This window comes from Eublepharis macularius, chromosome 19, assembly GCF_028583425.1.
Source record: "Eublepharis macularius isolate TG4126 chromosome 19, MPM_Emac_v1.0, whole genome shotgun sequence".
Classification (NCBI taxonomy): Eukaryota; Metazoa; Chordata; class Lepidosauria; order Squamata; family Eublepharidae; genus Eublepharis; species Eublepharis macularius.
This window is the reverse complement of record NC_072808.1, coordinates 16,267,463-16,290,153: the sequence shown is the minus strand read 5'-3', so window position 1 is coordinate 16,290,153 and position 22,691 is coordinate 16,267,463. Positions and strand designations below refer to the sequence as shown.

Here is a 22,691-nt window from a genome sequence, read left to right as displayed (position 1 = left end):
CTACAACTCCCAGAGAGCATCGCGGAATGAGCAGCGCGTTTTCCGGACAAACTAAGAAAACAGTACAACTCCCTAACGGAACGCCAGAGTTGTCAAACGGTGTCAGTTTTCATCCTCGATTCCGCAAAGTGAACGTCCCGGGCCTAAAACGAGTTTTTTTTTTTTTTGCGTATGCGACTTAAAGAGAAAAGGGCTCCAGGAGCTACTACAGGTACGGTCTGCGCATTTAATTATATATCTATGTATATATGTATGTATGTACATGTGCCATTTGTATCTGTCTGGTCTTCCCCGTGGGGTCCCGAACCACCTGACATCTTTCTCCATTCCTCCCCTCCATTTTATCCTCACAACAACGCTGTAAGGTTGGTTAGGCTAAAGAGTGTGTGGCTGGCCCAAGGTCACCCAGTGAGCAAGGAACAGCGCCTGGGTCTCCCAAATTCTACTTCAACTCTAACTGCTACACTAAACTGGCTCTCATGGGAGGAAAAGCTGGTGTATGCAAAATGAGGTGGGCTGAATGGGTTAAACAGCTGATCGGAGTTTAATTTCTGGTGGCTCTTGACTCTTAAAGTGGTTTGCAATACTAGGACTTTGCTCTAGAGCATGAAAATAAAAAAGAGGAATGTACAGGATAACTCAAATAGATTCCTGGGTAAGGGATAGGGACTATAGACTAGACTATTGGGTACTGTCTGCTGATGTAGATACACTCCTATTGGGTAGTTTAACGTTGCTAAAAGTCTCATGTTAATTACTTACACTTTAATTCAGAAAGGTTTTATCTATATGTTTGATTTCATGCTAGTTTTCAAATTTACAACTAACATACCGTACTGTATCTGTTTTAATTGAATGTCCCAACTGTTGATCATATAGTATTTTTTGCTCTGTGAATGACCTAGCTGTTGATTATATTGTTTTCGCTTGCAGTACGTAATTTGCCTTGGATCTCATTGAGAAAGGCAGACAATAAATAAACAACAATAATAAATTCAAGATGCTGGTTATTGCCAATAAAGGCTTAAATGGTTTGAGTCCAACATATCACATGGAACGCTGTCTTCTTTTTAGACAACGGTATTCTTTTAAACTAGCCGAAGAGGCTCTGTTCTGTGGTCTATCAGCTCACATAGTAATATAGAAGAGTGCTTGGAGCAAGGCTGTTTCTGTGACAAAGCCACATCTTTGAAATAGCCTTTTCAGACTTTTATTTTTTTTTAAAAAAATAATTTATTAATAATAATAATTGTACAGCATGGAGTCAACATTACTAACTGCTCAATACAAAAACTGACAATAAAATAAGCAACATGTACAACCTACTAAATCCCTTCAGACACTTATCGTTGCTAAATAAACATTGGACAGGTGTTTAGTGAATTCCCAGATGTCAAAAAATCATCAGATCTCAAAAGTATGGATTTGCTGGAACCACTACTTGTTCAGCAAGATAATCCACCACTGGGAGACAAAATTCTTGGAAAGACCTTTGCTATGTTTTCAAATTTGACAAACACCAAATGAGGCTCCCCTGGTAACAAAATACCACCATACGGTCTTGTGTTTCCAAATTTGGCATAGTTGTGGTTAATTACAACTCTCCTAGCCATTGTTAGAATCGCAATTGCAAAAAAATGGAAGGAGAAACAGGGCCTTTCCAGCGTTTTCAGTGCCACTTTAAGACATCTCTGCTCTCCAAAGCGATTTAAATGTTTTCAATGTGGAGTTCTCCATTGCATTTCAGGAGAAGATCCACTTTGAGATAAGAAGGCCCGTTGTCTATGACTGCTGTGTATTGCCTTTGACTTTGTAACGAGCTAATGTCATTGTTTAGCTTTGGGCAGAGCGGCAAACCTGGTAATTGATATACGTCCTCCTCCCTTCTTAGTAGCACCTGCCGTATGAAGCAAGGATGGGGCGTTCCTCCAAAGACAAGCGTGACATCTACTACCGCCTGGCCAAAGAAGAGGGGTGGAGAGCCCGCAGCGCATTCAAACTTCTGCAGCTGGATGAAGAGTATCACCTGTTTCAAGGTATGGCGGGCACCATGCCTTCTGAGGACCTTGTAGGTCAGACACACGCCCTCAAGCCTGAATTTAATGCCAAGGCTGAGTCCCAGATGCCTGTTTTGCTGTGGGATCTCCTGTGGAAGGAGGACAGTTTTCCAGACATTAGTAGCGTCTTCCCTAGATGCTGTCAATACTATTATATTGAGATAAAACTGGAATGGAAAATAATTTTTTTCTAATCCAGGGATCCCCAACCTTTCTGAGCCTGTGGGCACCTTTGGCATTCTGACACGAGGTAGAGGGCACAACCACAAAATGGCTGCCATGGGAGACAGTCACACATTCTCAGCCTAACCTACCTGTTGTGAGAATAAAACAGAGGATGTAATCTGTTTTGCGTCCCCATTGAGAGAAAAGGCAAGTAGTAAATAAGTACTTAAGTAAATAAATAGTAAATGAAGTAAATAAATCTAATAGTATACAGACCGGTCTTCTTTCTGTTAGTTTATTAACTTATAAAAAGGTATCTCTGTTTCATACAAAGCTGCTAACAGTCAGAGCGCACAAAATGCAGGCTTTCAAGTCACAGCGCTAAAATTATAAAGTGAGTACGCAGCCCAAAAGTACTGCTGCAGCCCATAACCAAGATAAACATTGGAAACAATATCTGACTTTATCACCACAGTGAGTCAATTTAGGGATGCAATTCAAGGCCTGCTGGAAAGGAAAGACCCTCTAGAATTTCTGGAATCATATCAGAAAAAGTGCCCTTTACACCTTCTCTGGGCCACATCTTGGGACCCACACTTCCCTTTTTGCATCTTAGCTGGGATGTGACTTGGTAGCCTTATCAGAAGGGAAATTGTGCTCCGAAGCAGTGTGCCGTGGAAGCCCTACAACCATCCCCCTTGGCATTTGCAGCATAGAGGCAAGACCTGTGTGGCTTTCAATAAAGAGGAAATCTTCGTTTTTGACAAATGAACCTTCTTTCTCGTTCATCAGGAAGGGGAGCCGGGAGCTCTCGCTTCAGTGCTCTTGTAATGGAATTTTTCTCCTTCTGTCTTTTGGCCCAGGTGTCTCCCGGGCTGTGGATCTTTGTGCAGCTCCTGGAAGCTGGAGTCAAGTTTTGAGCCGGAAGCTCAAGTAAGCTGATCAAGGGGCTCAAGAGAATATGTAGTGGCTTAAGAGTCCCTCAAGGGACAAGAGAGCGGGTTTCCTCAAACCTTCCCCTGTACACTTTCTTCCCCAGGGGAGATGGCGCCAAGAACTCGGATGTCAAAATAGTAGCGGTCGATTTGCAGGCCATGGCTCCCCTGCCTGGAGTTATCCAAATCCAAGGTGACATCACCAAGGTAAGCAGTCCCCAATCCACACTTGCGCAATCTGTTTCTCTCCCTCTTTTCTGCCGAGGAGCTCTATGGTTGCCCCTTCCCTCATTTTATCCTTCAAACACCCCTGTGAAGCAGGCTAAGCTGAGGAAATAAGGTCACCCAGTGAACTACAAGGATGAATGGAGATCCCGTTTGGTGTGGTGATGAAGAGCGGCAGGACTCTAATCTGGAGAGGCAGGTTTGATTCCCCACTTCTCCGCTTGAAGCCAGCTGGGTGACCTTGGGTCAGTCGCAGCTCTCTCAGAGCTCTCTCAGCCCCACCCACCTCACAGGATGATCGTCGTGAGGATAACCATAACACACTTGGTAAACCACTCTGAGCGGACGTTAATAATAACACAATAACATTTGATTTATATACCACCGTTCAGGACAACTTAATGCCCACTCAGTTATCCTGAAGGGCAGTATATAAATTGATGATGATGATGGAGGAACCAAACTCAGGTCTGTTGTATTACCAATGTAATACCCACCAGCGTATTTCCAGGCTCCTACTAGCTCCTTCCCCATAGCAAAGAAGAGCCGATCCTGTCTTTCCTCCTCATAGGAGCAGGAGGTGCTTCAAAATATCACTGGAGGCTTCCACTTCGTGTCTGCAAGGGGCACCCCTCCAGAAGCAGCCAGCTCCATTCTAGAAGGACGCGTGGCTCCGAAGCTCCTGACATTTTGTAGAACCTCCTGATCTTCTGTGATTGGTCCCGCCATCCTGTGGCAGCCATTTGATTGTGATTTGAATGCCCATTCTCTGTTCTCAAGATTCCATAAATGCCCGCAGATTCAAAAGGGTTAGGGATCCCTGCTCTACTACTCCCAGGCTCCAGAGAAATCAGCCAAGCTCAAGTTCTGCTCCCATCCTGTCTCTTTGTCCAGGTCTCTACGGCTCAGGAGATCATTCGCCATTTTGAGGGGCAGCCAGCTGACCTGGTGGTGTGTGATGGAGCCCCTGATGGTAGGTGAAGATGCTGCTGCCAGTCCTATTCTGGAATCAGAGACCTCTGCTGGCCAGCATCAGCTTTGCAGGAAGCACGGAAAGCTGCCCATCAGTAACTGTTTCCTTTACCATTGCAGTGACGGGACTCCATGACATTGACGAGTACATTCAGGCTCAGCTACTGCTCGCTGTGAGTATCCTGTTTTTTCCCCCGTACTCAATAACCAAACTCAGCAATAGCTTGTGCTGGAGGGAAAATAGAAATGGAAATCCCCAACGTTGTATCAACAGCTGTTAATTCAATGCCTTCCATAAAAGTAAAGGGCTTGTGGGTCCTGCATTGGCTGTGTCTACAGAGCCATCGCAAGCTTGGGATATCCTTGTGGCAAATTCCTGGCCCTTTTGAGGTTTATTTTGTACGCTGCCTCCCAGAGTGGGAGCAGAAGGGGATGAAGAGGAATTGAAATAAATAACTGGATTGTTGCGGGGTGGGGGGGAGCAAGGCAGACTAGGCCCTTTTTTTTTGCACGGGCTAATATGGCTCATTACAGGGCTTTTTTTTCTGCTGGTGGATGTATCTGTTCCCTACCCTGCTGTGGAAAGGTTTGCTTTACGCATCTCTGTGCCAAAAAGTTGTTTCTTTTGTGATTCTTCAGGCTTGATTTTCCCTCCTTTCCTCCTCTTCCAGGCCCTGAACATCACCACGCATGTACTAAAGAAAGGAGGCACTTTTGTAGCGAAGGTGAGTTGTGCAGGTAACAGATTCAGTAGACCCTCCTTAGCTGTAGTCAAATTGGGATGGCTGGCCAAAATTCTCCCACTGCCCTGGCTATTTCACCCCAATTGCTGCCTCATAGTGGTTACTCTCCACCTGCTGCAGGTGGAATGCAGGTGGAATGGACACAACCTCCCCCCCCCCCTCAAGATTTTCACCTTCACTCAGATGTGGGTGAGCAACGGGTCAGCAGCCAGTTCAACAGGATCTAGGACAGCAACTGGATTGCGTAGACAGGGTTCCTCAACCTTTTTGAGTCTGTGGGCACCTTTGGAATACCAGTACAGGGTGGCGGGTGCAACCACAAAATGGCTTCCATGGAAGTCCGACCCAACCACAAAATGGCTGCCACAAGAGGCGGAGCCAACTACAAAATGTCAGGAAGTGATCTCATGCATAACTCTAATAGTAACTCTCCAACGTTTCAGGCAAAAGCTCCCTTTTAACAGAATGCCTTTTAAGTTGAACATACTGTTTTTAAAAAGTTTCTTGCATGCATGCACAGTAAAGCAGTGAAGGTCCTTATGCTGTGGTGGTGGCAGCTGTTGCTGAAGCGACTTTTTAAAAATCCAGATAGCTGGGCAGAAGCCTTGCTGGATAAATACCCCCCCCCACCTGGCCCCACTCCCTTTCTAAAGGCACTTGGTGGGTGGCAGGGAAGGAATGGGCAGACACCATGATGCCCACAGGTGCCATGTTGGGGACCCCTGGCTCAGACATTACTCCAGGGAAGGTGAGCGCTGGACCTGAGAACTGCAGCAGTTCATTGTACCACCTCTAGCTCTGTGGCCCACTTCTGTTCTGCTAGATAAGGACAGACAGCATGGCATAGTGATTAGAGAATTAGACTGGAGTCTGGGAGGCCTGGGTTCAGATTCCCCTCCGCTATGGAAGCTCGCTCTGTAATTCTGAGCTAGTTGCTCTCTCGCAGCCTAACCCACCTATTGTTGTGAGAACAAAATGGCGTAGTAGAGAACAGAGCTGTCTGCCACTTTGGGTGCCTGTTACAGAGAAAAGCAGGACATAAATATCTAAATAAAAATAAATCTGAAAGGGGCAGAAGCCTGGCGTGCTGCCTCAGGCTTAATTTAATTTAGCTTGTTGCATTTCTAGCCCTCCCTCTCCACGAGCGGGCTCAGGGCAGGTAACAGCATTAATAATATTACAATGACATAAAATACAATATAAAATCAATAATACAGTACAAGATATAAACCTGCCAACCCTAGGAAAATCTCCCAATGTAGCTTCTGCAGACTGATTATGAGAAGGCTAGGGCAAGGGTATAGGGAGTTTGGGTTAAGGCCCCCGAAAGATTGCTGCTAGTATCATCAAAGGCACTGAGTTTGGGGGCAGGCTTGGATATGGGGAGTCCTTTTCCTAGACTGTTCCCACTCAGAGCTAAACTACAAGAGATAAATTACACGAGGACGCACAAGTGAAGGGAGTTGCAATTTAGCTGGGAAGTTGAGTTTTAAAAGAGATCTGTCAATTTCCCCTCTCTACAGAGCCAAGGGAGATCACTCCTCAGAGGGGTTGTTAATTTCCTCTTCGCCTCCTAGAAGGGGAGGTGAAACTGACAGAGCCTTCTGGAGGCAAAGAGGAAATTAAGAAACCCCAGAGGTGAGATCTTTGTTGGCTCTGTAGAGAGGGGAAATTGACAAAGCCTTCCGATCTCCTTTAAAACTCAGTTTCCCAGTGAACATTGCGACTCCCTTCACATGCGTGTCCTCGTGTAATTCGTCTCTTGTAGTTTAGCTCTCAGTATCGTGCTGCAGGACTTGGTGTCCCCATGAGATCTAGGTCAACTCACACTTGAGCATTGCTGGCGGCAGTCTTCTTTGCCTCCTTGCTCTCTCAGCCTTGATAGGGACCCAGTGGCACGGAGCCCATTCTGGTGTGATGATCAGCATTTGATTTCCTGCCTTAGATCTTCCGAGGGAAGGATGTCACCCTTCTCTATTCCCAGCTGCGCATTTTCTTCCCCGATGTGACTTGCGCCAAACCCCGAAGTAGCCGCAACTCCAGCATTGGTGAGTGAGTGGGGCAGCTTGTGGCAGGCCTGATCATTGGCCCCTTTACCCCTTCAGCAGAATTTTGCTCGGTATTGAGAGGAATCCGACAGCCTGTGCAGAATCTCTGCAATTTTACCTTTAATTTAGTTGCACACCACCGTGTTTTTGGTTTTAGTCTCATGTTTGCAGGAGTCTGTTTAAAAACATGCATGCTCCAGTGCTCAAAGGCTGGAGCTTTTGCACTCTGCTTGGCAGCTCTCCAACCTCTATTGGAACTTAAATGGAAAAGAAGCAAATGTACGGTGACCCAGTGCACCTTTTCCTGGGATCAAACCAACCCATGGAAGCGCATAGTGGGCTTTTATGCTTTCCAAGCAGAGATTTGGGGGGGGGGGGTGTTGGGGAGGAAAATGGAGAAATTTGAGTTGAATTTGCTTGGGGGTCAGTTGGATTGCCTTGCTGAAGCAGGACCAAAACCCATGCAGTTGAAACAATTGTATTCTTAACTTGCATTGCATTTTTTTTTAATTTAAATTTTATTCAGTTTTTGGTATCTGTAACTTGTACAAAACTTGCATTACATGACACGATTGAACTAGCAAAGTGGCTGTCGTTGGGATCAGGTGTGTGGTATGTTGAGGGCAGGTCTGTATATTGCAGGGATCCCTGGAGCCATATGTGTGTTTGTGTTGCAAGCAGGTTTTGCGTCCCCTGCCAAGGAGGGATTGTCTCCCTGAGCAGTTTGTATTTTTTTTCCTTTTAGGTGATACCCCTGGACTGGGGCTAACCGGGTTGCAGGCATTGGGGACCTCACATCTGGGGCAGGGGGCAGGTTTCCCTTAACCGCTTGATCTTAGATTTCAGCCTGTTGACTCTGTCTAGCAGAACTCGATAGGGGCCCTTGAGAACACTCTGGCTCATTCTACGTATCGTGTTTCTTGGTCATGCCAGTCTGTGACTCGGACTGGCTTTTGTGCACACATCTGGTTTTGATATACAGCGCAATCCTATGGCCGGCCCCAACGCCGACGCGGCTGCACTGGTGGTGTGGCGGCGCCGCCGGGCCGGATCCTGTGCCAGCAAAGTGTGGCCGCAGCGGCGCCTGCAGCGGCGCAGAGATGCAATTTTGGAGAACCAGAAAGTGTTGTGGGCGGGTCTGATGCACGGCCGCCGCCAGGCGCAGCCAAAGGGCGCTGTTCCTGACAAGCGTCAGGGGGAGGGGCCAGGAAAGGCGCAGCCTATGGGCAGCACGCGATCCCGGCCAGGCCCCAGAGCAGCAGGCAAACCGCGCCCATGCTGGCAGACTGCCTCGGCTCGTGTGTCGGGCGGGGCTCGCAGTCGGGAAGGAGAGGGGTGGGCGTAGTCTGAGAAGCCTTTCCCCCGTTTGCCCAATGTAGCACCAAGTCCCTGGCGGCCGCGTCCAGAGAGGTTGGCATGGGACTGGCAGGCGCCCTGCCATGAGGAATCCAGGGCAGCAGCCAGTCTCTGGCAGCAGGGGACAGCCCCCAAGTGGCGCCGAAGGGGAGGGCTGGCCTGAGGCCGCCACCAAGAGGCAGACACAGCGGGCCTGCCCCCTCGTCCCCATCCCAAGGCAAAGAACACAGACACCCATTGCACAGAAATCAGCCTTTATTATTATATCATCCCACCTCCCCCAGCAGACGTGAGGAAGGGGAGGCGTGTAGGAGAGCCGTCTGTGCAGCAAAACACCCCACCCCACCCCCAAGGCGGCAGCGGCGGTCACCGGCGAGGCCGGCGGCCGGACCCCCTTGGCCGTCCACGGGCCCGGCCTCTCGCACGCAACTGGGCCCGAGGGAGGGGTGCCTCTGGGGCGGGTGGAGCTGCTGCAGCGGGTGGGGCCGGAGGGTCGAGGATGGCGACGAGCCGCCCGAGCAGGGCTTCGGCACGGACTTGAGAGGCACGGACCCCTTCCCCCACTTCCAGTACCGCAGCCATGAACTCCCGGCCGCGGTTGTTCGCCTCCTCCCATGCAGCGTGCACCTCTAGCCGCTCCCTCTCGATCGCCGCCCACATTGCGGCTAGTGTCGGGGGAAGCCGCTGGGCAGGGCGGGGGCCGCGAGCCCGTGCGCCTGGAAGGATCCCCTCCATGGGCCCCTCCCCCTCAGAGGCGGAGCCAGGTCCTTCCCGCACACGGCCCATGGCACCCGGGGGCGGGGGGGCTGGAGGGGATGGTGCTGCAGGCTGGGACAGCTCCTCGAGCGGCTCTGTCGATGAGGTGTCCTGAACCGGCGGAGTCCCAGGGCCACCTTCACCCTCCACCGACACAGGGAAGCCGAGCGACTGCAGGAGAGCCGCTCCGGCAGCAGAGGTCCTCCGGGAGGGTGGCAGCTCGCGCAGCTGGGCAATCACCTCCCCGCCTATCTCCAGGCGCATGGTCCCTGCTGGAGCGAGACATGGGTGGGAAGAGGCCCCAGGGAGGGAAGAGCAGCGGCCCAACATGGGCTGCCACAGGCCACCGAGCCGGGCCAAGCACACCCATTCCAACTGCGGCCGCAGCCCCTCGTCTTGAGACCGGTCGGCGCCATGAGTGGCCTTGGATGTGTGGCCGAGGCCGGCGGCCGAGCCGGTCCCTGGCCCCACCAGCAGCAGGGCCACAGATACATACCGTGCTCCGGATCCATGCCCCCCGACGGGCCCGGTTGAGGCTCCTCGTTGCTGGCAGCAGGGGCTTGCTGTGGCGGTGGAAGGGCTGCCGGTTCCTGGGCCCCGCTCTCTGCCAGGGGGGGCACAGACTCCGCTGCCTCTGCCTCCGCCTGGCTTGGGTCTGGACCCTCAGGGGCCGTGCCTACTCACGGGAGAGGCCCTGTCACACATGTGCCACAATCCATACGTCCCCCCCCTCGCCTCCACAAATCCACAAATACTAACCGGGCAGGACCTCAACGCCCAGGCCGCCCACCACCGCCTCCGGGATGACCGCTCGCATGACCGCCTCTGGGCCTGGGAGCCCCTCGTCAAGGGCCCGCTCATAAGGAACCCCCTGAGACATGAGAAGGCGCACTCGTTTGCGCGCGGGCCCGAAAGAATCATTCCAGCGCTTCATTGCCGAGTGAGCAGTGCGGGGCGCGTTGCCCACAGCCGAGACCCTGTCAGCTGCCATCTGCCAGAATGCCCGTCGTCGAGACCGGGACGAGGCGCCCCTGTGCGTGCTCAGGGCGACCTCCGCATTCTCCACCACGAGCCCAAAAAGCAGCACTCTCTCGGCCTCTGTCCAGTTTGCCTGGCGCTGGCTTCCGCCGCCACTAGTGCTCTCAGCAGACATGGGGGTAGTGCCCGCTGGAATGTCCGGTCCCCGAGATAAGTGGTGGGAACCAGCCACCTAGTCATGTGCTCACCCATCCCCTCGGCAAGATGGAGGAGGGCACAGGGGGTGCAGGACCGGGAAGGGTGGCTGGGACGGCCCATGCAGCGGACAGAGGACCTGCTCCTGAGCACCACTTGCAACGGGCCGCTGAGACCGGTAGGCCTGCTGCTGTGCGTGGGGGGGGGGGTTCAGGGTGCTGGAACTCAACCTGCGTTCCTTCCAGGCAGGACCTTGATCATCCCCGCCTGGTGCCTGCCACTGCCGCCGCGGCTCCCAGCCATCCGGACCAGCCACCTCCTGCCAGCCGTGTTTGTCCGAGCGGCCCTCAGGTGGCGCCGCCTCAGACGCCGCCGCCGGTTCCAGGCCAGGGTGCCATCCCTGCTCCTGGGCGACATGACTTGCCTGGACCGCTTCTGCCTGGACAGGGCAGCCATACAGGCTCTGTGCGAGGAGCTCGCGCCCGCCCTTCAGGGGCAAGCTGTGGCTCCCCGGGGCATCCCCGTCCTCCAGAGGGTCCTGCTGTCCCTCCGCTACCTTGCGACCGGCTCCTTCCAGGGAGTCATGGCTGAGGCCTTGGAGGTCTCCCAGTCATCCGCCAGCCGCTGCCTGCATGCCTTCCTGGACGCCCTAGTTGGTCGGATCCGCGAGCACATCCACTTTCCCACCTCGGAGGCAGAGTTGGCACCCATCCGGGCTGGCTTCTCCTCCTTTGCAGGCTTCCCCAATGTGATTGGAGCAGTCGACTGCACGCATGTGGCCATATGCGCTCCCAGAGAGGAGCCGCAGGTCTACAGGAATCGGCACCGGTTCTACAGTATCAACGTCCAGGCAGCCTGTGACCACCAGGGGATCTTCACGGACCTCGTTGCCAAGTTCCCGGGAAGCGTCCACGACGCACAGATCTTCACCACCTCCGGCCTGAACAGGCTCCTGTCATCATGGCCTGAGGGGAGAGGCTGGCTCCTAGGTCAGGAGTTGGTGGGGGAGCTGTGAGGGGACGGGGATGGGAAGGGAGATCCTAACTCCGCCTCCCCTTGCAGGTGACCGTGGCTATCCATTGCTGCCTTACCTCCTGACGCCATACCCTGCGGATGAGCCCGCCGACAGAGCCAACTACAACCAGGCCCACCGGCGCACGAGGATGGTGATCAAACGTGCTTTCGGTCAGCTGAAAATGCGCTTCAGATGCCTCCATCACACGGGCGGCCGCCTGGCCATGCAGCCGTTCACCGTCGCCAAGCTCGTGGCTGCCTGTGTCATGCTGCACAATATTGCCGTGCGCCAGCAGCTCCCCTTGCCAGCCACAGAGGGCCCAGGCGAGGACCCCTGGCTGCTGCCCGCCGGTCGCCTTTCTCCTGACGCCCCTGCAGAGCCCCAGGAGCATGACCGAGCTGTGCGAGACAGGGTCGCGGAGCACCTGTGGCATGCTGCGCGCTGAGGGCCATGCCTGGCCATGGGGGGCTCGGCCGGCCAAACACTCGCCCTTTACGCCCCTATGGTGTCCCAGGCGGCCCCTCCGAGTCCCCGCTCCCTCAACCCCTGCATGTAGAGAGCATGGGAAAGCCGCCCCGGCCAGCAGCCACCGCCCCCCATGGACGGGCTGCACGGGAAAAGCGGTTAACGAACTTGGCTTTATTCCCAATCGATTCCAGGGCCGCATCAGGCGCCCAGAGAGCAGCTTGCCAACCCAGAACCCCGGCCTCAGCAGCCAGGAGGGTGAGGGCTAGGTAGCGCGTCGGAGCAGGGGGAGGCCAGCGGCCCCGCCACGGCATCCCCGTTACAGAGCAGGGGCCCGGCTGGGGTCCAAGATGCCTGTGCCTGGGATGGCATATCGGCAGCTGCCCGGCCGTCTGCGGGGACGGGCTCCAGCTTCGGCCGCTTCCTGCCAGGCCCCTCCACTGGGTCACCCTCTGGGTCTTCAGCGGGTGGCGGGTAGCGGGGTGGAGACCAGGCGGTGAAGCCCCTCCCAAGTTCCTCCTCATCTGGCGAGGGGCTCCGGGCGGGCGCCGCTGTGGGGGCAAGAGGTGGGGGATGGGAGCGTCAGGGCCCCTGTGGGCTCTGGGGTTGTTGTCGCGGCCGCAGGCCGCCCCACCCCACATGCCCGTGCCCCTCCTGTTGGCGAGACTCACATGGTGCCGCTGCCCGCGCCTGCTGGAATGCCCCGTGAACCCGGTCCATGGCAGCCATCCACCTGTCATTGATGGTCCCTGCAGAGGGGGGAGAGAGGGAGGGGGGGCACCCGTTGGTGGCAGCCCGGCATCTGCTGCAAGCACCTGCAACCTGCGCCTCGACGGAAGTGGCTGGGACGCCTCCGGGCCCTTACGGCCTGCCCTCTGTGGCAGCGGAGGAGGCTCCCTGGATGGCGCCGAGGACCCTGACTTACTGCGCGCGGGGCCCGCAGCCACCTCCTCTTCCAGGAGGTCATGCTCCACCTCGCACAGCGCCGTGTCTAGCCACGCTCGTATGAGGTGGGCCTCCTCCGCACGGACAGGGAAGAGCTCCTCCAGGTAAACTGGCCGCGCAGTCATCGCACCCTCATCTGCCAGGAGGTCATTCCCGGCTGCCTTGGCAATGAGCTGGGCCCCGAGCCTGGCCGCCCACTGCTCCCGCCACCCGTCGCCCTCCATGCAGCCGGGACCGCTGTGGGTATAGTGTTTCTGTGCTGCCCACCGAACTACACCGCCCGCCGGCATGACCTTGGAGGGTCTGAGATGTAACAATTCCCTATCTTCTGTCTGGCAGCTGCATAGTTCATGGATAGGTTCAGCACAGGCCCCCCCCCCCCGTCTCAGACCTGTGGGTTGGAGGGGAGGGGGCCGTGGTGGTTGGCTTCCTATGGCCCCAGGGCCCTCTTCCCTTGCGGGGATGCTGTGCTGCTCAAGTGCATCCTTGCGGGACGTGAACCCTTGGGCCTGGCTGTACGTTGCGCCGTGGGACTGGGAATAAAGCTCATCTACACATGGACCCGTGTCTGCCTGCGATACTTTGGTGAACTGCCAGCCATATCCTGCCCTGGCACCATGAGCGCATGACCAGGCCCGCGGTGACAGCGCATCCCTTCCAAGGGGGGGGGGGCTTAGGATGCACAAGGACTGGCCAGGGGCCGCTCTGGCATGTCTTCCATATTGCCCTAACGCACCTGCCCTGCCTGGCATGCCGCCCTGAGCTGGGGCAGTCACGCAACCTGCCATCGGGGGGCCCTCCCGGGCCTGGGGTGGCCACCCAGCCTGCATGGCCCGGCTGGGGAAGGGGCACGCTGTGGCAGCCAGCCGGGAGGCCTCGGGCTCCCGCATTTTAGCCACTTTGCGCAGCTGATGCGCTCTTCCACTGCCCCTGTGGGCGGGGCCAGCAGCCTTCCCTGCAGGATTGGCGGGGCTGGCAGCCTCGGAGTGGTTCCCCCCCCCCCCCGGCAGGGCAACGCGAGTGGCCACAATTGCTGAACGCAGGAGACGGCGCCGAGCCAGGGCGGAGCCACGCGCAGCCTCGGACACACCCCACCCCTCCCAACAACCATGGCCTGTTGGCGTGGGAGGCTGGCAACTGCTCCACGGGATTGGATGCGAGGCAGGACGCCCTGGGGTGGAAGGTGTTGGAATGACCAATGGGGCTGCTGCAGACGCCCGAGGGGCTGGACCCACTCTGGGAGGCGGCCGCTCATGGGACTGTGTTGCTGGGGCTGCGGCTGCGATGGGGGCGACCCTCCCCAGGCGCGCGAGACCTCCTGCCCGGGATATGGCATCCGCCTGCCACCACCCTGGATTCTCCATTGGTGGGGGCTAGGGTTCCCGCGAGTGGACTGTTTCCCCTGCCATCTCCCGCCCCCTTGCAGCGGCAGCTCGCACCACCCTCTCCCTTGCTTATCGGGTGCCAGCTATTCTCCCCACCGGGGATTGATCCCCCTCCCCGCTCACATGCCCCGCCCCAACCCTCTACCTGGCCATAGATGCAGGGGGGTTAGCCGTGTTAGCCTGTGGTAGCGAATTCAAAAAGGGTCCCGTAGCACCTTTAAAACTATCCAATTTTATTGTGGCACAGGCTTCTGAGAATCAAGTTCTCTTCGGCAGATGGGTGGTACAGACACTGGTCAAATACAGAGGAGGAGGGGGGGGGGAGGAGGGAGGGAGGGGGCGGGGAGGCAAGACGGGGTGTGTCGGATACATTTGTGGCAATGTGCAGGTGGGGAGATGTGACGGGAGTGTTGGGGGAGGGGCGGAGGATGAAGTCAGACTCGCAGACACAGAAGACAGTTGTTGTACATCTCGTTTTATTGCACTGGAAAGAGCGGGCTTGTGTTTAGGCTGGCGAGGGAGCCGGAGCATTCCACACAGCCCTCCTTCCCGCTCGGAGGGGCGGGGCTGGGATGCAGGCCGCGGCGCGACGGTGCTTCCTGGGCTGCAGCCAACCGTCCGTCAGAGATGTTTGGGGAGGGCGGGGTGCGGGGGAGCAGCCATGCCCTGGACGTGCCTGTGGGGGAAAAAGACACGTGTGGGCTTTGCCTCGTTCCACTGGCAAGGCAAGCCCCACACTCCGCCATCCGGGGGGGGGGTTGCACATGGTCGAGGGCAGCAGCTGATGCCTGACGGTCTGGCGAGGATGCACTCAGCCTTGGGAAGCCTTTACCTTTATGGGAGGGAATGAGCTGGTCACAACAAACACCTGGCCACATGTGGTTTTCGAGGCGCCTGCCTCTGAGGCAGCCAGGGGCGGCCATGGTTGCCCCCCACCCCTGCTGGGCCTCACCCAAAGCGGCAAGTGAGCGGGTGGGTTCAGGTGAATGGGCGGTTTGCACTAATCTGCGGAATGCCCCCCCACCTCCTCCTTACCTGTCAGCGCTCCGTCGGTCATCACCAGGTGGGAGCGCCAGAGTCAGGGCACCTGCAAGGAAACGGGAGAGCATGCGGTTAATTTGCAAAGTGTCATTCCCTTCTGCCACGGAAGGGTTAGTTTGTTTGTGCTTAGTTAGAAGCAACTAGCATGCATCAGTTAGCTGTGGAGTCATTCTTTCTATCACGGTAGAAAGAGAGTTAGGCAGACATTTGCACCTCTTCCCCTTTATGCGAAGTTCCCCCAGTTTTTCGCAAAGTCCCCCGAGTGCATTCTGCGCCTGCCAATGTGAATGCCCTCAGCCCGTTTCGGTTTTCAAAGGGGCAATGCCACTCAGCAGACGGGCAGAGCCTCCGGCCGAGTGCTCACTTACCTGGGGGTTTGGGCGGCGCTGGCCGGATGTTTTGTAGGGCGCGGTCGCAGGTGATTGGGTGCAGAGAGGGGGGCTCGTCCACGCCGGGCGCGCACGCTGATTGGTCCCCGGGATAGTTCTCATCCTATGCTCCTTCAGGCCATAGGGGCGGGGCGGGGCGCTCAGAGAGGGGGCTGATTTTTCGCCGTTCCATGGACGCCTATGGGCTACGCCTTCTTTTTCCGTGGCGTAGCTTTTTTGCGCCGCTGTGGGCGTTCCCGCTTCTGGAGGAGCTTAGGGAGCGGACTAACTCCGACCCCGCCTTGCTCCCCACCCCCCCTGCGTCGGCGTAGGGCTCTACGCCACTCCTGCGCCGCCGCCCGGGCGCCTGTGGCTTGCACCGGTGCTGGCCCGCCGGCGGGCCAGCGCCACGTCCCAGCGCGGGCGGAAGGCCACTTACGCGGGCGTACGGGCTAGATGCGCCCTCGCAAGCCTTAGTTCGGTTCCTGTTCACTTTCCGTGCCCTTCTTAGGATTGGGCTGCCTGAGTCTCTTTAAACAAGATACATTACACACGGATGCTCAAGTGAAAGTTGCAACATTAGTCGGGACTTGTAGTGTAAAAAGACAGATTGGAAGGCTCTGCCATTTTCACCTCTTTAGAGCCAGCGCAGTTTCTTCCTAGAGAGATTTCACCTCTCTACTGCTCCTTGGAGGATTTGTTAATTTCCCCTTTTCTTCCCAGAGCACTATGTTAATTTCATCTCCAAGTCTGGAGGCAAAGAAGAAATAAACAGACCCTCCAAAGAGCAATCTTTGGCTCTTTGTAGAGAGGTAAAACTGCTGAAGCTTTCCGCTCCATCTTTTAAACTCCTACATGTCCCAGCTAACATTGCATCTCCCTACACTTGAGCATCCTCACATAAAAGGTCTTGTCTAGAGAGACATAGCATATAGCTTTTTTTCATGCCAATTTGGCTGGGTGGAGGAGTTGGTCACAGTATGCTACTCGTGAAGCTCGATATACTAATTGAATTGGGAAACCAGACTGGGAGCAAGGGCATATACTTTAGTGCGGGATTCCAGAGCAGTGACCTCAAAACCCTTAACCCTCTTTTTATCCTCCCAGAAGCGTTTGCCGTTTGCCGAAACTACTGCCCCCCTGAAGGCTACGTACCAAACATGTCCAACCCCCTGCTGGACCACTGTTACGGTAAGGAGGCGCAAAGGATGCTTCTGAGGATGTGGGCAATGCTGACAGGTGCAGGACAGGGAGTTGCAGGGAGATGGTGGAGAATGTGAGGCCGGGGAGGAAAAGGCATGGCAGGTGGGAGAAAGTGGGCTGGCGGCTGGGTTGCAAGACATTTCCAAGGGGGTTGAAACAGACAAGATGCTGAATGTGGCCCCCTCTTGCTGAAGACAAAACAAGTAACGTGGTGGTTGGGGTGGGTGGTAAGGACCAGGCCGTTTACCAGCTTCTGTAGCGTGTAAGTTTGAAACTTTGGTTCAGGCTTCTATTCGTGCAGACTTTTTGCCAGGCCTGTTTTGTGGAAAGTCCCTTGCTTTGTTAATTGGATGCACCTGAAAATGAAATCTGGCCCTCACATCAGAGTTGACTTACGGCAACCCCTGGTGGGGTTTTCAGGCAAGAGACTCACAGAGGTGGTTCGCCATTGCCTGCCTCTGCAACCCTGGTCTTCGTTGGAGGTCTCCCATCCAATTGCTAACCAAGGCTGACCCTGCTTAGCTTCTGAGATCTGACGAGATCAGGCTCTCCTGGCCTATCTAGCAGGTAGCGGAACTCGTCTCCTGATCAGCACTCGCCACATTTGCTCATGCTGTGATGCCAATTAAGTTACTGAGCCCTGATTGGTTCCCAGGCTTCTGGGCCGACTCTCCCAGTTCTCGAGAAGCCCCACTGGCGGCACGTTTCCACCTGCAGACAGATCACAACCCCCCTGACATCTGTTCACAGAATGAGGGAGGCCAACTCCAGGGTTCTGAGATGGGCTTTGTCCCTGGTTCATCTCTCTGTTTTGGAGCCCACCAAGTAGGAACTCAGCAAGCCACAGATGGAGCAAAGGGCTGTTCAGGTCCTGTCCTTCAGTTAGCCAGTTAGCATTCTTCCTGCAGTCACCCCATTGGCTATCCATTACTTACCATGCCCAGTTCAAAGCATTGGTTATCACTTACAAAGCTCTTCATGGCCTTGGTCCAGCATACCTACGGTCCAGCATACCTACCGCCTCTCTCCCTATTCTCCTCCACGGCAACTTCGCTCTTCCAAAAAGGGTCTCTTGCAGGTGCCACCCTGCACATCGGTGAAATCAACAGCAGCCCATACACGGACTTTCTCTGTGGTGGCCCCCACCCTGTGGAACGGCCTGCCTGAGGATGTCAGGAGAGCCCCTACTCTCCTGGCTTTCCGCAAACGATGCAAAACCGAACTATTCAAAAAGGCTTTTTTACTCAGATAGGAGGGCTGTATGGTAGGGAAGGGATCTCAGATGATCCGCTAATGAGTTAGGAACCAGAGACCTCACCACTATGTTGTATTGGATTCCTCCTAATGCTACGTCTTTGGGAACTTTTATCTATTTCTCCTATGGCATTGTTGGAAATGTTCCTGATATTGACTGTACTAAAATCACATTGTGTAATCCACCTTGAGTCTCATTGTTTATGGAAATGCTCCTGATATTGAGTGTACTAATCTCATGCTATGTAATCTGCCTTGCGTCTCAGTGAGAAGGGAGGACTATAAATGACACGCATGCATACATACATACATACATTCCAGATCAGCTGGAATGAGAGGTTGGATGTCCTCCCGGCCTGGAGGTGACTCTAGGGAATTGTTACTTATGCAGTCCTTAGCCAAGTTACATCCAAGTCAATTGAAATCAACAGGCTTTGAAGGGTATAACTTTCCTTAGGATCCTAATGTTAACAGAACCAGAGGAGTTAGCCTTGTTAGTCTGTAGTAGAAAAGAGTCCAGTAGCACCTTTAAGACTAACCAACTTTATTGTAGCATAAGCTTTCGAGAACCGCAGCTCTCTTCATCAGAGGCATCTGACGAAGAGAGCTGCGGTTCTCAAAAGCTTACGCATCTGACAAAGAGAGCTGTGGTTCTCGAAAGCTTATGCTACAGTAAAGTTGGTTAGTCTTAAAGGTGCTACTGGGCTCTTCTGCTATGTTAACAGAAGTAAGCCTGAAGTCAGAGATCCAGGCATTCACTTCCTGACCTTGCATATTTTGGCAACTGTCAGAAAGAGGAAGCGGCCTGGTAGTTGATAAACTCCTTGATTCCGTGGCCTGAGGGGGAGAGCTTCAAGAGCAGGGAGAGGAGGTATCGTTTTCTTGGCAGACCACAATACATAAGTGGGATACTATTGTATGATGAAGAGGCAGGTGCAGGTGCAGGTAGTAGCAAAGTTGGCACATGTGTCTCTTGAAGCCTGGGGCATGCGGAAGGGATAAATTATGACTCCATGTTTTGCTGCTCAGTCCTGGATCTTGTGGAGGATATTTCTGTAGGAAAACATCCATGGAACAACCACAAGCATTTAAGATAATATTTATCAATGTCGCTTTTAGCCTGCCTTTCTCCTACAAAAGAACACAAGGTGGTAGGTAAGTGATTCTAGCATAGGATAGGATTCGGCAGCTCTTCCATCAAGTTAGTAGTCATGGTCAGAAGGAACCAGTGAGGTGTGGTGGTTAAAGTGCTGGGCTAGAATCTGGGAGACCCAGGTTTGAATCCTCGCCCTGCCGTGGAAGCTTGTGGGGAGACCTTGGGGCAGTCACGTTCTTTCAGCCGAACCTACTTCAGGGGGTTGTTGCGAGGATAACATGGAGGAGGTGAGAACGGTGTGAGCTCCTTTGGGTCCCTCCAGGGGAGACAGGTATATGAGAGAGAGAGAGAGAAGGAAGGAAGAGAGAGAGAGAGAGTGAGAGAGAAGAAAGAAGGAAGGAAGGAGGAAGGAAGGAAGAGAAAGAGAGAGAGAAAGAATGAGAGAGAGAGAGAAAGAGAGAGAGAAAGAAAGAGAGAAAGAAAGAGAAAGAAATAGAAAGAAAGAAAACTGTAGGTTCCAAGCTATTAACTGTACAATCAATTAGTTACTTTGAGGGCATAAAACCCATGACCTCGAACTTAACGTAGAAAAATCTGACTGCAGCCAGGTTTTGTTAACTTTAAAAGATCTATTGTCTGCCTCTCTCCAGAGCCTTACTTGGTTGCCAGATTGCCTTCAAGCAATCTGTTCCCCCCCCCTTACCTTCAGAAAACCTCCCTGCCTAGTAAGATGACTCTCTTTGATGTTTAGGATGTGATCTCTTTGGGACACCACGTAGGTGATGCACCTGGGTCCCGGAGGAACAATTGGCTGACTGTTCAGTTGCTAGACGTCTCTTTTTCATGATCCAAAGGACAATAACCTGTCTACAGCTGTTGCCAAGACTGAATGTTTCACAAGTGGGCCTGCCACTTCCTCATAGACGGTTATTTCATTAAACTAACACAAGCTTCCTGTTTGCAGAATGAATGGACAGGGCCACGTCTCGTGGGCATGTCCACAGCATAGACTTAAACCAGCTGGAATTTGCTTTAGTTTGCTCCGGAGAACCTTGGAAACTGGTTTTTACTGTACTAATTGGAATTCTTTGCTAAAGATTGCCAACCGCTATATCTGTGTTGGCCACAGATATTAGGCAGGGTCTAAGAGTGATATGGTGCCATCTGTGAGTGAGCTGTATATGGTGTCCGCATGCCTTGCGTTGAGGTGTTTTTTTTTAATTTCATGGAGAAAATTCATATGCCACCTCTCAAGAGACATGCTCTAGACAGGCCTGTCTCTCATACACACCAATTTTTCCAAGGAGTTTCTGTTTTCCCCATCAGGATAACTTGCTGATGCTGAGCAAGAGTCCGGTAGCACCTATAAGATTAACAAAATTAGTGGTAGGATGTGAGCTTTCGTGAGCCACAGCTCACTTCTTCAGATACCTTTGAGAAGTATCTGTTTGTATGATGGATATTAGCTCTGTCTAAGAAAAATGTCATGTATGAAGCTCAAATATTTGACTGAACCCCAAAGAAGGAAAGAGCAAGAGTCCGGTAGCACCTATAAGACTAACAAAATTAGTGATAGGTTATGAGCTTTCATGAGCCACAGCTCACTTCTTCAGATATAGCTAGAATTTGAGTCCATCTGTCCTTATATCTTGGGAGAGTGGAGTGATTGCAGAAGCCGAATGATAATAGCTGGTGAATGACAATAGCAGACGTGATTGGATAGGGTGGGGTATGCAGAGGGGTAGTGGGTGTAGAGAAATTAGCATTGGTAATTCCTTGCTAAAGATTGTCAACCACTATATCTGTGTTGGCCAATTTTGCTGCATCTGACAAAGAGAGCTGTGATTCTCGAAAGCTTATGCTACAGTAAAGTTGGTTAGTCGTAAAGGTGCTACTGGACTCTTTTCGATTTTGCTACTACAGACTAACACGGCTAACTCCTCTGGAGCATTGGTAATGAGACAGAAAGCCAATGTTTCGATTCAGTCCGGGTGGATGCATTGGCTTGAGCTTCGTTATCAGTTGCAATTCTCGGCCTTATGGCTAAGCTCAAGTGTAGTATCTGTTCTTATCAGTTCATTAGGGTGGCATGCCCCCCATTGGCTGGTAGTTCATGTCTCACGTATGATCTTTGAAGTATACACTTTCTCTTATTTGTGCTGAGAAGAGGCGATGCAAACATTAGCTACGTGGTTAAGTCAATTTGTTCTTATCAGTTTAATATCTGATATGCTCTGTATCTGAGAGCTGTGTATTAAATGGAATTTTGGGAATGGGAGGTGCTCTAGGGGCTTGCTCCCTGCCCTCCGTGCAACTGATAACGAATATCACTAGTTTTCTGAGGACTAGGGACAGGTTGAATATTATGTGCAAGATGCGAGGGGATTCTCCCACTTAACCACTCTCTTCCCTTGCAGATGTCGATTTTAACCAGCTGGAAGGCCCCAACCGGGTCATCGTTCCCTTCCTGGCTTGCGGAGATCTGAGTGCATACGATTCGGACCGGACGTACCCCCTCCAGGTAAGGTCACGCGTGCTACGATGTGGAGGGCAGCGAGAGCAGCTCGCGTCTGTGCCGGAGTAACAAGTTGCTCAGACTGGTGAAAGAAGCCAGGAGCGTCTCTGTGTTGTCATCTGGCTCTTGCTGAATTGATTGCTGCAGTACTAGACTCTGGCCATGTGCTCTGGGGGCGCTGTTGTGCAGCAGCAAGCTATCTGGCAGCTCCATCCCCGTAGCAAGCGTCTATGGCCATTGCAGAGTATCTGCTCTGAGACCTCTTAGAGAACCTGACAGCCGTTGAAACGGGCAGCGTGGAGGTTGTAGGAGGGAATGCGACTGTCTAAAAAGGTTGAATTGTCAAGAAAGGAGCCTAACTCTTGAGGTTTGGGGCTGGTACTGGGTACTGGCACTATTTAACTTCCGTCTCTCTCTTCAATTTGGCCAGCTGGATCCTGAGAAACAATACTCCTACGTACCTCCCACGCAGCCTCCCATCCACCCCCCTTACGAAGAAGCCTGCTTCTTAAAGAAACATAATCTTCTCAGCAAGGAGCCAACACCCCAGCCTCAGCAGCCAGCTGCTCCTGGCGATCCTCCACAGCAACAAGAGGACGGGGCTTTGCTTCCCCCTTGCGAAGACGAACTTGTCAATGCTTTGGAGGAGCTGTCCGCCGGACCGGGTGGGAGAGGCTGAGGCCTGGCCACGTGCGCACATTGCCCCCTGCTGGTGCAAAAAAACTTTAATTCAATGGGGAGGGCGTTTGCTTAGAGGATTTCTTATTTTAACATTTTTCAAGGCTTTGAAAGTCCCTAGAATAGTGTCGATTTTAATAAAGTCTCATTATGTGTCTAAAGCTTTCTTCCGTGTGGCGCACCAGATCGCGTGTTGGTTTAGGGTCCCCGAGTTCAAACTGCTTTTTGGCAGTCAAGAGATAATGTTAAGTTGAGCAACACACAAGTACACACACCTTATCTTCCCACAATGATTG

At 53.4% G+C, this 22,691-nt stretch overlaps 1 protein-coding gene, 1 non-coding gene and 1 pseudogene across 4 annotated transcripts; all 3 read left to right on the top strand.

The window, feature by feature from the left end:
• The first annotated feature begins 87 nt into the window (after positions 1-87).
• On the top strand, positions 88-22,538 carry FTSJ1 (FtsJ RNA 2'-O-methyltransferase 1). 3 transcript variants are annotated; one of them, XM_055003668.1, is made up of 13 exons: positions 88-211; positions 1,895-2,036; positions 3,086-3,155; positions 3,262-3,364; positions 4,277-4,355; positions 4,475-4,527; positions 5,026-5,079; positions 7,043-7,145; positions 11,168-11,419; positions 11,493-11,615; positions 16,757-16,840; positions 21,620-21,723; positions 22,148-22,538. In XM_055003668.1, exons 2-13 carry the CDS (start codon positions 1,916-1,918, stop codon positions 22,394-22,396), a joined length of 1,395 nt encoding a protein of 464 aa, XP_054859643.1. In that variant the 5' UTR covers positions 88-211; positions 1,895-1,915; the 3' UTR covers positions 22,397-22,538. The 3 variants fall into 3 exon arrangements, with proteins under 3 accessions (XP_054859643.1, XP_054859642.1, XP_054859644.1); XM_055003667.1 differs by having other exon boundaries at positions 1,892-2,036; XM_055003669.1 differs by lacking the exons at positions 11,168-11,419; positions 11,493-11,615 and having other exon boundaries at positions 1,892-2,036.
• LOC129346645 (U2 spliceosomal RNA) lies at positions 21,226-21,351 on the top strand (annotated as a pseudogene).
• Positions 21,384-21,569, top strand: LOC129346644 (U2 spliceosomal RNA). The gene has a single exon (XR_008598813.1). It is a non-coding gene; the product is annotated as a U2 spliceosomal RNA (small nuclear RNA).
• Positions 22,539-22,691: the final 153 nt, after the last annotated feature.